At 40.2% G+C, this 13,998-nt stretch overlaps 1 protein-coding gene across 3 annotated transcripts in view; it reads left to right on the forward strand.

Annotated features, from left to right (window-relative positions):
• PRELID2 (PRELI domain containing 2) overlaps positions 1-13,998 on the forward strand; it is a 59,258-nt gene that overhangs the window by 30,771 nt on the left and 14,489 nt on the right. The window contains exon 6 of one of the 3 annotated variants that reach the window (XM_036314405.1): positions 349-576. The exons of the other annotated variants lie outside the window; for them this stretch is intronic. Within the exon in view, the coding sequence (XP_036170298.1) occupies positions 349-354 (6 nt within the window). The 3' untranslated portion in view covers positions 355-576. Of the gene's footprint in view, positions 1-348; positions 577-13,998 lie in introns of those variants that run through there. 3 annotated transcript variants of the gene reach the window in all.

Raw genomic sequence — 13,998 nt, forward strand, 5'->3', positions numbered from 1 at the left:
AAGGGACCCCACCAGTGCACAAATCCATGCACCGGGCCTCTAGTTATTATCTAATCACAAATCAAAGTAAAACTAAAATACTGTTTGTGCCCCATTAAATGAAAAATATACCAATGAAGAGTATGTGATGATATGGAGAATACTTGTAGTCTAATTAAGAGAAATAATCAGAAAGAATAATTATATTTATTGTATATACAATATGATGACAACTATTTAATTAAAAAGATAATAACTAATATTTATTGAGTGCTTACTGTGTGCTACTCACTGTAAAAGAGAATTTTTACTTATCTTATTTATTCCTTACAAACCTTTGAGAAAGCTGTACTTTTGTCCTGATATTAGGGATGAGAAGACGTAGAAATCCAGAGCTCCTGTCTGTTCATTACTGTGGTTTTCAAACTCCATAACTGGGGAGCTTAAGCTTCAGGAAGGTGATTCAGAGGCCACCTTGGCGTTTAAGGTTCTAATGTACCCTGTTTTAAGTAGAGCAATTTAGTCTTTAGTCCAATATGGTGTATCACATGAGATTCACATATCTTGTGTTCTTGCCTAGGGCAAAGTCTAACTCTTATGCATCTTCATATGCCTATTGCAGGTGTTCTGCAGTGGTTTGAATTATTTAATATTTATTTTATTTATAGTGTGTTATTTATGATATTATTATTGTTGTTTTTAATTGTAATTATGAGCATAATCACTTATTCCCAGGATTTACTCAGGACTTGTGCATATGTTACCTAGTAGGCAGGTTTACTGGCTGGTCTAAGGACTATTGTTATGACCCCCAGAGATATTCTGGACAATGCACCTTTGTGTTTAGTTTGCAAGCCTAGGTTCAAGAATGAGCCTGAACTATGATGCGTTAGTCTGGAAGACTGAGAGGGATGAGTGAGTGTTTGGTGCTGAGCTGTATCCATAGACATCCTGGCCCAGATTAGCACGTATCCAGACTGGCCCAGCCTGTTTCAGCCTGGGCATGAAGAGGGTAGTTGAACTTCTGGAAGGTCTGACCAATACTCATTCAGAAATTATTGCGGGTTTTTCTGCTGTATTGCAAAATATGCATTTGCAAAAAAAGCCACATGTTCCACAGAATTACACTCTTAAAAATAATAAGGCTGATGAAAAAAATAATTTTGGTGTCATGTCCCTGCTTGAGTTGATTTCTTGTATGTTGTTTAGGTCAGGAATGGCAAGCTTTTTCTGTAAAGAGTAAGATGAAGTTAGACTTTGTGGGCCAAGAGGAAAAATTGAGCTATTTTGTAGGTATTTTATAACAAGAGAGAAACCAATTTGCACACATTTTACTAAAAATATAATAACAGCAATGGAGTATACTTTTTTTGGTAATATAGGTCTACTAAGAATATAATTATTATAAGAATGGAATTATATATATATTTTGGCGGGGGGAGATAACATTTAGCTGATCTGGAATAAAAAATTAGTTTTTCCTACTATCAAGTTGGTTGTAAATGTTTATTTGTAAAGACCGTTCTTATCTTGTGAATCCTACAAACACAGGTAATGGGCTGGATTTAGCTTGTGGACTATCATGGACTATAGTTTGCCAATCCTTGCTTTGGATAAATAAATATTGTTTGATTAATCCAAATGGGTCTGTATTTGATTTGTCCATCATTCTGAACCTAGTAATTATTTAGGCAGACAGTGGTTGTACATTTTGATCCTGTGAGATACATAGAGTAGGCGTTATTATTTTCATTTTATAGATGAGCAATGTCTTGAAGAGATAAGTGCACCCAATATGTGCATGGCTGCTTGCCTGCCTTCCTTCCTTTTACAAGTACATATTGAATACCTGCTTTGTGCTAAGCACTGTGTTACGTGTGGGCTAAATGGATCTCCTCAAGATCATAGATCTAGCAGGGGGTGGAGTCTAGACTCAAATTCCCATCTTTTATCAATAAGTTTTACCCTTTGCCACTTTATCAGAAGTGCCAACGTGCAGGCTTTAGAGGAGTGGGGAATACCTGCAGTCCCACAGGTTTCTGGCCTCACAGTACGTTTTATGCTCTTGATAGCAGAGGGGGATTTTATTAACCTTAGTTCCAATTCCCTCCAACACGTAGTACCACGGACAGCGCCCTGTATATTTCCATGGAAATGAGTAGTTCCAGTTGGTTTCCGATGACTACTGTCTGGAAATAATCAGGGGACACCAATTTTAAAGTGAGGAAGCCAAGTGATTCCTCTGTAATCTCACTCATTATGCTCAGAAGTATGACTATATTCTTTTCTGCCAGCTTTTGCCTTTTCCAAGTTTTTCTTTCTTTCTTTTTTTTTTTTAAGAAGCCTCGTTTAATTAGGTAGCTTTTCAAGTAGGAGCCACTCATGCCTGAGTGTCTTTTACCTTTTATTCAAGTGGTGATATTTTCCGGTGTCAGCCTGATTTCCCGATAAAGCCTTCACAGCTGAGCCTGCATAAGTGGCTTCTGCGGAGGTTACCATGAATATTTCAGGTGACTTTATTTTCACTTTAGAACTTTATCCCTAAGGCTGTTGAGTGGTGGTAAAGGCGGGATCTGATATCTTTTTTTTCCCCCCCGAAAGAGCAAAGCTAGGCACTCAGAGTGTTCATATCTCTGTTTGTAAGGTAAAAGCCAGCCCTGGACACAGACCCCTAAGCCGAGGTCACTTGTGTTTCTGTGCCTCTGGGGGCTTGTTGGTTGCTTTTCTCTTCTCCCTCCTCAGGTGACCTGCCATTCAGGGGCCTTCCTGACACCGATGCTGACTTTCATGCATGATTCAGTCCTCACTGTGCTCTTGGAGTGTGAATATGTGGGTAGGAGAATGGGGATTGCCTCTTCGTACTCAGGTCAACAAATAGAAGCAGTTCTGAACTCCCAGCCCAGCAAAGCCCACTGTCTTTGTGATGTAGCTCACGTTGCTTCAGCCCTCTGATCCTATGTTTAGTTGTCCACATGTGGGAATTTTAACTCATTCTCACAGAGAGGCGTGAAAGTCATGCTTGAAAAGTTTCAGTATTGAAGAACATGGGTCAAATATACATAAGGTATTCTTTTTGTTCTTGCAAGTTAAAAAGAATCCTACTCGCTTCTTTTTCATACTTTATTTTCATGATGACATGTTTTGTCTTGCTTTGCTTTTTCTCCTCAAATTCATGTGCACACACAATAGATTTTAAACTCAGAAGTCCAGTTTCACAAACACTTTGGGTGTCAGCCGAGGCAGGCATAAGCTTATCTGACTCCAGAGTGTGCTCTTGGCGACTACACCACGACTGTTGAGTGGTGGTAAAGGTGGGATGTAATGTCTATGCCATATCCATGGGCTCTGCATTCCAGCTGCTTGTGTGGGGCAAGATGTGTGAGGAGATGTGCGGTATCCATTAAGGATGGGGGCAGGGCCCACAGAAGCAAGGAGCTCAGTCACCGTGGAAGAACTTACAATTGACCAGAGGAGTGAGGGGCGATGATGATGTCACTTGCAAGGGCCCTTGATTGGCTACAGAGTGACCTCCTTCTGTTCAGAGCCCCCAGACTCCAGAGGCCTAAATGCTGTTGAGGGTGTGTTTAGCTGGCATTTCTGGCATTTTTACTATAATGACATATCCTTTTTCTGATTTTCCATGGATTACGGATGTGTTAATGCTTCTTGTTTTGAAAATATCTTTATATTAAGAAAGATTAAAATGCATATTAATTTTTTTATTATGGTAAAATATACATGATATAAAATTCACCATCTTAATCATTTCTAAGTGTACAGTCTAGTGTCACAAAGTATATTCAGTGTTGTGCAACCATCATCACCATCCATCTCCAGAGCTTTTTCATTATTCTAAGCAGAACTCTGTACCCATGCTATATAATAAAAGCCTAATATGCAAATTGACCAAACTGCAGAACGACAAGTTGGCGGGGGGGCTGGGGAGTGGGCGGCACCAAGGCGGGTGCCAGCAGGCAAAGGGAGGGGACAGTGATGGGGGCGGGGAGCAGTGGCGACTGGGGGTGTCAGAGGGGCAATCAGGGGGAGGGGGTGATGGTGGGGCAGGTCACTCACTGGCCAGCGCTGTCCCCTGATCAGCCCGCGGGTCACCTCCCGCAGAGGGAGGCCAGAGTCACCAGTCGGACATCCCCCGAGGGCTCTTGGTCTGTAAGAGGGCACAGGCTGGGCTGAGGGACCACCCCTCCACCGCCCCCCCGGAGTGTATGAATTTTTGTGCACTGGACCTCTAGTTAAATAATAACTCCCCATTCCTTTCTCCTCCAAGCTCCTGGCAACCATCATTCTATTTTATTTTAATTGTCACACAAGGATGTGTCTTTTTGTTGATTTTAGAGAGAGAGGAAGTAAGTGAGAGGTAGAGAGAGAGAGAGAGATCAATGTGAGAAAGAAACACCAATCAGTTGCTTCCTATACACAGCCCTGAGTGGGGATTGAACCTGAAATTGAACCTGCAACCTTTGGGTGTACAGGATGATACTCCAATCAACTGAGCCACTGGCCAGAGCCACCATTCTACTTTTTGTCTCTATGAATTTGCTTACTCCAGGTACTTTACAAAAGCAGAATCCTACAATATTTGTCCTTCTGTGTCTGGCTTATTTCATTAGCCTCATGTTTTCAAGGTTGATCCATGTCGTACCACGTGCCAGAATTTCCTTTCTTTTCACGTCTGAATACTATTCTATGTGTGTGTATATACCCCATTTTGCTGATCTGCTCATCCATCGACGGACGCTTGGGTTGCTTCCACCTTTTGGCTGTTGTGAATAATGCTGCTGTGAACACAGCATATAGACATCTGTTTACATCTCTGTGTTCAGTTCTTTTGCTGGGTTATATGGTAATTCTGTATTTAATTTTTTTTTGAGCAACTTCTTGAAAGTTTGTTTCCAGGATAGCCATCTATCTTTGCCCATGCCAGCAATGGGACGTACCATGACCGCGTATTTTTTTCAAGGCTGTACAGAAGAGAGTGCTTTACATTCTCCACTCCCAGCTGCTGACACTTCTGAGTGTGCCCGACAGCGCCTTTCCCCAGTCTCAGAGGCATTTGTCTTTCTCCTGACTCATCACAGAATCTGTCTCTCTGTCCTGACTTCATCTTCTGGTGGACAGTTTTAACCCAGGATGGCCAACAGAAGATGGGCCGGAAGTGTTGAAAAAGTGCCACCACACACAAGTAGCAATCTGGGTGCCAATTGTGCATTTTAATATGCCCTGAGATAAGCAAGCACATTCCAGCAGATAAGGGGAAGGGAGGAAGATGTGAAGGAGAATAGGTAAGGTGGCAGTCTGGGACACCTGGAAGGCTTCACACACATTTCTGCAGCTCAGGGGAACGGCCAATGACTGGGAAGCCCGGAGGGGAGGAACTAGGCCAGAATCAAGTCTGACCTCAGGGATCCTCGGACGGAGATCAAGACATTTCCTGGGGCAGGCATGGCTCTGCAGGTGCTTCTCAGTTTTGGGAAGGCATTTCTTAGACCTCTTCCTAGGAGCCTTCAAAGACATTTTTTTCCTAATTCCCCTCCCCCCATGAACTTTTAATACCGTAGATATATTGATTATCTGCTTATATGCTGTATGATGTCTTTGCTTTATACACAAAAAGTGTTAGATATTTTTCATTTACACAAACAGAGTGTCACCTTGTTTCGATATCTCCCCATTGAGAAAGCATACTTTATGCTGCGCTGGGTATAACTGTCTTTTGGAGTTTTGGCCTCCATTTCTCCAACTCAAAACAAAACATTCACCCTCCACCCTCCTAACCCCCCCAAAAAAAATTCCAAACCAAAGTCAAAACTTTTAGGTGAACTCTGTGTGGTTCTTGCAAGTCCCATGTTTTACTTTTCTGGGAGTGGCTCAAGAGATACCATGGGTTAGATACAGAGAACAGACTGATGGCTGCCAGAGGAAGGTAGGTTGGGGAACTGCATAAAAAAGGTGAAGAGTTTGAGAAGTACAGATTGGTAGTTACAAAATAGTAAAATATAGTGTAGGAAATATAGTCAATAATATTGTAATCGCTATGCATGGTTTCAGCTGGGTACTGGAAATATCAGGGGGAGCACTTTGTAGTATATGATTGTCTGACCACTGTGCTGTACACCCGAAACTAATACAAAATAATATTGGATATCAACTGTAATTGAAAAAATTTTAGAAACTTTAAAAACGATATATCCTGGGGGTTAACCTCGTCATGCAAGTGTCATTTTTCACCCAGTTGTTTGAGTAATTAGAGCCAGCTACAAACCCTGGAAAATGCACACCTCTCACTATACACTCGCATAGAGGCTTGTTTCTTCCTTTTTTTTTTTTTAAGTTTGGGAAATGCATTTTCAACGTGTGATAAAATAATTTGTTATTTCAGCCACTCTCCTGGCAAAGCCCCATTACTAGTTCCGTCATTATTCTTATTGTGTTGATCGGGAGGATGAAGCAGAGAAAGATTGAATGCAACAGCAGGAGAAATATTTGTCACTGAAGCAATGCAGGCATGTCAAACAATATGAACTTCGCCTTTGAAGAAGGTCTGGTCTAGACAGGCTATAGCTAGAGATTTGAACATGCTTCCTTGGGGCGTGTGCTTATTTGAGCCTTACAAAAATCTATTTTAGTAGTGTCAGGTAACTCCCTGAGCCTGCACATACTTGTATATATATGTATATGTCTATACAAGGGCATAAGTATGAGGAGGCAGGGATCACTGGGCACTATGTCAGAACTGCCTGCCATGCTGACCTGAGCCAATTGTGTATACTGAGTTGTATACACAAGTGTTCAGTTCTTTTTGGTCCATATTGCGAATTGATGATCATTTGAGGTTGATGAGGGTCAGCTGCAACACACACAGACATTTCATTAATCATTTTTTTTCCAAGTTGGCATGAAATAGCTTATCTGTTGTGTAAGTTCTATTAAGTCTCTGCCCATTTGGGTATTCTGACCACGAACCACATGAACTGTTCTCTGAAGCTAGAGCTGAAAGTATTCCAAAGGCAAGATTCAGAGGCTGTTTTACAGATAGCATTAGGCAGCCAGAATCTTCTGACCCAGTGGCTGGCCCCAGGACCATTTAGACATGTGGCATTATAGGTGGCATGCCTAAAGTTCGAGGGTGAAGGGCTTGCAGTCTGATTTTGCAAGGATGGGTATGCCTCTAAAATTTAGAGTTAATCCCCATATCTTAAGTCACACTAATTAAATTAATGAGAGTCCATTTCTAACATTCATTATGCTGGTTAGCAAGCCTCTAATTTTACCAGTGAAATTCACAGTTTTAACATTCCTTATGCTAATTATCAAAATCTCTGGTGTTGTCATGGATAAAGTTAACTGAAGTTTCTTGAGAGTGAGATTGTTCATTAGAATGCTCAGAGCCAAACCGTGAAGTGTGTAGCCTGCATCAGGGCAACTGACTAACTGCTGTAAACTTGAATTAACACATGAAGCATAACGTTATACTGCGTGTGCTAAAATGTTTTGAAGCCAATTAGAGACAGCCTAATACTCACATACCAACTCCTGAACTAAAAGCCTAGTATGTTCTACCTTTAGAAAGATTATTTAGTATGAAACAAGGTTTTGATTGTGTATTTAACATAAAGATTAAATATGAAATTTTAGAGCTGGTCCCTTTGGTCCATGATCTGGTTTTCACATATCCCAGTATTACACTTCCTATCAAGGACTTTCAATTTTCTCATCTGTAAAATGGAGTGATAATAGTCCTACTTCACAGGGTTATTTTAAGGATTAAGTGAGGATACATGTATGAAACATGCCTGGTGCATAGAAGAACTCTAGTGATTATTAGCATTTAGAGTTCTCTGATAAAAAGTATATTTTTATAAGAGCCTTATTAGTACTGATACAAACAATTTAGATAGCATCAGTATAGGTCAAGTTTACATGTTTCTTTTAAAAATTTTTTTTAAAATAATTTTTTTAAAATCCATAGCTATAATACTCAGTGTATTCACATTTTAACATTTTTGTATAACCTTCCATGTGTCTATGTATATTTGCATATGTATGTATATGTACATTTTTTTAATAACAAAGTTGGATCATTCTGTTCATTTAGCCCGACTTTGTCATTTATGGACATATTGTGCACATTTTCCTGTTCATTACATGTTCCTTGAAAACATACTTTTTGATACCTTCATAATATTCCATTGTCATAATAGTTCCTATTGTTGATGTCTATGTTTTTTACTATTATAAGTAATATTATGATAAATCTGTGACTATAAATACTTGTGTATATTTCTGGTAGCTTCCTAGATTAAAGCACATTTTTAAGATCTTTGATACATGTCACCAGAGTTTCTTCTCAAAAGAATTCTGCCAATTTATAGCTTCCACTGGGAGCTTACTGTGGGTATTATCAGTTTTCTTACTATATAACTTGAATGAATGACTTGACCTCTTAGAATTCCCACTTGTTGTCAGGAAATCAGGGCTATTTTACCCTCACAGGATTGCTGTGAAGAAGAAATGAAATGGTTAGCTTCAGTCTACTGATTTCTACTCCATTGACATTAAAAGTTAATGCTTCTGTCATTAAGTAGTTATTTGACCCCAGTTCTCCTCCATACGATTTTATATATATATTTCAGAGAGGGAGAGAGAGATAGAAACATCAATGATGAGAAAGAATCGTTGATCAGCTGCCTCCTGCATGCCCACATTGGGGATCAAGCTCACATCCCGGGCATGTGGTCTGACCAGGAATCAAACTATGAGCCCCTGGTCCATGGGTCAACACAGCCACTGAGCCATGGTGGCCAGGCTCCAAGCTTTTTCACTGTGTTACCTTGGGCTAGTTGTCCTGAGCTGCTTAGGTCCTTGCTGAGAATTGAATGTCTAGTCCAGGGGTGGGCAAACTTTTTGACTCGAGGGCCACAATGGGTTCTTAAACTGGACCGGAGGGCCGGAACAAAAGCATGGATGGAGTGTTTGTGTGAACTAATATAAATTCAAAGTAAACATCATTACATAAAAGGGTACGGTCTTTTTTTTTTTTTTTTTTTTTTAGTTTTATTCATTCCAAACGGGCCGGAGGCCCGCGGGCCGTAGTTTGCCCACGGCTGGTCTAGTCCATACATGTTCATGGTTGTCACAATCCTAAAAAAGAGTGGATATTTCAACACCCCACAAGTCCAAGATAAAGGAAAAGAGCAAATAAAACTCACTTGAAAGAATAAATAAAAGTCACAATCTGACATAAGAACACCAGTGGAGGATTCTGCCAATTTTATACTGGAGACTTATTTCCTTCCTGGTTATATGAATTCTTCCAAGACTCTCTCCATTGCTTGAACTACTTGAAAAAATGGATGAAATATGTTCTGTCCCTCCAGGTCCAGTGGGTGGATTTCCCAGCTCTCTATTTACCTCTGTGCATAATACTTTTTAATCCTACTCTTGAGTGCTCAAATAGATTGATTTACTCGATATTTATTCATTAGGTGCTGTGAGGATATTACCAAGAATTCTGATTTTTAACAATTTATTTGTAGATCAGTTAAATAATAGTACCTGTCCTTTTTTTACATATTCTACACCCCACCCCCACCCCGCCCCATCCTCTCAGCTCATCCTGCTGTTACCTCTAGAGTTTTAGTCCTAAGAAATGTAGCCTTTGCAGTGAAAACATCTTGGTAAAACTGAGTATTCTGTTCCTCCCACTGAATTTAAATCCATGCCTTTAGCTTGACTATGAGACTTAGGAATCCAAAATCCCCCAATGGCTCATTTGAATTCATGGGTGTTGTAATGGGCTGCTCAGTGGTAAAGCTTTCTGGAATCCCTTAAATCAGCCAAGTAAAATGCGGGGACTTTGCCTCCTATGAAACCAGATGAAACCTGGGAAGTTAAGCTCTTACTCGAAATGACAGAACTGGTTTCCTGAGCATGGTGTCATTATTTGGGTAGTGACAGGACATCATGTCTCCACACAGTGCAGTGAGGAACAAGCAAGTCAGGAATCAGGGGATCAGGGCTCTGGCCCTGCCTTGGTGACACGCTAATGGACTAGTTGCTCTGAACTTCACTATCATTTTTTGTAAAACTAGGAGATCATTTTCAGTTCTGACATTGTATGATTTTTTTTTTCAGCCCGCCCTCTTTTTCCCCAATGTGTAAATACCAAAATTTTAAAAATTTGTCTAACAAATAGTCTTTAATCCTGCACAGAAATTCAGGAGTTTAAGCTAAGTATGGACCCAAGAGTTTCAGAGATAATTCATGTAACAAGTAGATGGTCAAGGCTTGAGGTGGCAATAAAATATTTTTTAAAAAGAAATACACTTTTATAAAATACTTGTTAGTATGAGGGGGTGGTTAGCATATGGTAAGGTTGTAACAATTTCATTTAAAATCCTATTCTGTGTGGTGACACGTGCCTACTTATTGGCTGCTAACAAGTGACAAAGCTGGAATTCCACGTGGTTGGCCTCAGAGCCGACCCCCTTAACTGTTGTACACTTTGTCTCTTCGATCTAGAGGACATAATCCTTTCCTCCAAGAAGCTGCTTGGGTGGGGAGATAAGACAAATGCACGACTCGTTTCCATAAGCATAGGTGTACATATGACTTTGAAGTAGACACGTGTCACAACATAGAGAAAATGTCTTTGTCTCTGTAATACTTAATTGTGATACTTGCTTTCCTATTGCTCTTCTGTTCTTATAACTAATAGGGTATCTTTGGAATTTTGGGGGCCATATTCTCCCCTCTATTGTGGATAGAATTTCCAACCAGTCTATTACTTTTCTGAGCTTGTTCTCACCCTCTGTTGTGCTAAATTCAAAGACGATGAGAAACTAGGAATTTGTGGCCACCATAAATCTACACGTAGCGCATATACACCTCTGGCAGGCTCAGAATTGAAAACTGAAATAGCTCTGCACAGGCTGCATTGAAATACCAGAAAAATAGAGGCTGCGTCTGCAGATTGTGTGGACTAAGTACATTGGAGGCACAAATATTTTGTGGATCAAATCTGTTGTAGGATTGTGCTTGGATAGAGCTAGGCTCTTTGTGCTAAATTAAGGCTCTTAGTTTGACCAACAAGGCCAGGAAAACGTCATTAAGGCATCTCCGATCAGGGGTAATGCAGAATTCTGGGAAGAGCAACTTGAATGGCAAAGGCAATTTCATTTCTTAAAGGTACACCCACCAGTTAAAGTTCAGTTGTGTGGTAAGCCCTGCGGCATGCGGATTAAATGCTCTTATAGCTCTCCGAGGTGTCCAGCTGTTCCCCTTGACCAGTCTCCCTGCTTCTTTCTGTGACTTCTGATTCTGTTTCCCCACTCTACTGTGGAATTTCATCTCTTGCTGAAGAACCTCATTGGTTGTGCCCACTTTTTGTGGGACTTGAGGCTCCGGTAAGGTGATGGGGAGGAGGTTGGGAGTCTGCCTGTTAAAGAGAAAGCAGCCCTGTGTCTCATGAACCCAGTTTGCTGGAGTGGTATTTCTTTGTCAGTTTCATCTTTTTAAAAATCCTTTTTGCTGCCTAGGATTTGACCCCTTATTCCTCACCTAGCATTCTTCCTTAGGTTCTAGCTAAACCGTTTTCCTATTTTTCTCTGAATTTCCTTAGTAGAAAAAAAATGGTGGCTTTTGGGGAGTTAACTCCTTTCACACTGACACCCAGTTTAAGAAGAATTGAAAGGCTAATGTTTTTCTCGATCAGTGGTCTTTGGTGGGGATGTAGCTTTTGTTACTTGTAAAGACATTAGAACTTGTTCAAGCCCATTGGTTTTCCTATTCTCTGCACTTCTTGATATGTTCAAAATATTTCTTAACTAAAAAACTGCTGCACCCCCTCCCCTAACCCCCGCCAAAGATTCTTTCAGTCTTTAAACATAATGTTAAAAATTTATTTAAAATGTTTTTGACTAGGTACTACCTGCACATAATGGTTGAAAATTATATTTCCCAGAGAGCCGGGTGTATTCTTTTGCCCTAGTTCTCTTTGAAACGAGCAGAATACTCTGTACGGATCAGCTCTGTGATGTGAGTCAAGCCATGTAACGTCTGAGTCTCACTCTTCTCATCTGTAAAATGAGGACAGCATTGGAGCTACTACAGGGAGTACTTGTGAGGAGTAAATGAGTTATATGCAAAAAACACTTAGGGCAGGACTTGGCACACATTCAGCAATCAGTTGTTATTTAAAATGAAAAATGCAAGGAAGTTATAAGCACAAACTAATTTTTCCCATTATGACATTGACACATATTTAGTGGAGTCAGTCCAACCTTAGTTTAAATCTCAGTGCTGTCCCTCCTAGGGCACATACAAACTTAACATCTTTGTAGGTGAAATGTGAATAATAGAGAATTAAAGGAAATCGTGTAAAGAAGTGCTTAAAATACCTTGACACACAACAAATTCTCCATAAATGATAATTATCTTTCCATTATGACTCAAATTGGTTTATTTCCTTCTGGGCTTTCATATGCAGATTTTAACCCCTCAGAATTACAGTAAAAGTACAATTTCATGGCCTGCATTTTTCAAGTAATATTTTATTACAAATGCCTTTCATAGTAACTACACAAACTTCAAAGCCAGCATTTTAATGACTGCATAATATTTCATCAAGTAGTTTTATAATAATTGATTTGACCGTTCCTTTAGTATTGCACATTGAAGTTATTTCCAGGTTTTACTATTATAAGTGAGACCATATAAATTATCTTTATAAGTACTTTCAGATTTTGTATCATTCCCTTAGAAAAGGTTCCCTGAAGTACTCTTCTCAGTAGGTATCTATTTTCAACATTCTTTGAATGTATCCTTTACCTCCCTCATTGAAGGATGAGTTTCTGTGTGGGGCCCACCAGTTGATCCTCAATATGTAGCACATAGTTAGTGATCAATAAATATTGAATTAGTGAACAAATGTATATAATGTATTATTTTCCAAAAATGGTGGACTTTCGTGTTTTCATTTTATTATCTTAATATTCGTCTTAAAAGCAGAGAAATGCTTTGTCCATTGGGGTAGTAGGAAAGGTAACAATAACAAGTAATGCTTACTGAGCCTGTTCTATGCCTCAGACAACATCCTTAGTACATTACATGCATTACCTCCTCCAGTCTGCTCCACAGTTATCTGGGTAAGTAATATTGTCACCATTGTATAGAGGGAGGTGAGTTGACTTGCCCAAGGTCATGCAGGTGGGGAGTGTTGGCACCAGATTCACACCAGGCCTTCAGAGCCTTAGCCTGAGGCTTGATGACTAAGCATCCCCTGCCCCCCTTTTTTTCCCAGCAGCAAATGTCTTTACACTGTAGTCTTACAGGTTATTTCCCAGGGAGCCTGAACTTGCTGGGCAAATTCCAAACAGGGTGTGAACCACCAAAGGACCTGGCCTCAGGCTCAGAGCAACAGCAGAATTGCTGCCACGCTGGGTATTGAAAAGGAAGCTCACCTTCGCAGGTCCACAAGTGAAGGATGTGTGAATGTATTTTTTTTATAAGCCTTGGCGTTTTTATCGAAGGGAAGAATTTTATTCAGTTGTTTAACATTCCAGCAGCTGGTAGATTTAGAACATTGTCCACGTGGGTGTCATTAATCCGAGTAAGAGGATCTGGGACCAGGCAACACAAAGGATGTGATCCTGGGATTCACTAGTGATGCTTCCTGTTTAGGTAGCAACTGAAACAGGTAGAGCAACTTTTAAAAAGTATCAACTATGTTATTACAGCCATTTCCTCCATTTCTCTGTGAGATCATAGAAAAAATATACGTATTGGCCTCTGCCCCCAGTCCCTGGCACAGATCTTGTAAAACCGTTGTAATTTTGTAAGTGATAAGAGCATTAGAAGCATCTCTTGTTTTAATATTTGTCTTTGATATCACCCCCAACACGGGGCTCCTAAAACCCTTGTAAACTCCTAAGTGATAAAGCACCAGAAGTGTCTGGTGCTAATGAGGTGACTCTGGGTGGCTCCTGGGTGGGGGCTGGTCAC

This window comes from Myotis myotis, unplaced genomic scaffold, assembly GCF_014108235.1.
Source record: "Myotis myotis isolate mMyoMyo1 unplaced genomic scaffold, mMyoMyo1.p scaffold_m19_p_6, whole genome shotgun sequence".
NCBI classification, from domain to species: domain Eukaryota; kingdom Metazoa; phylum Chordata; class Mammalia; order Chiroptera; family Vespertilionidae; genus Myotis; species Myotis myotis.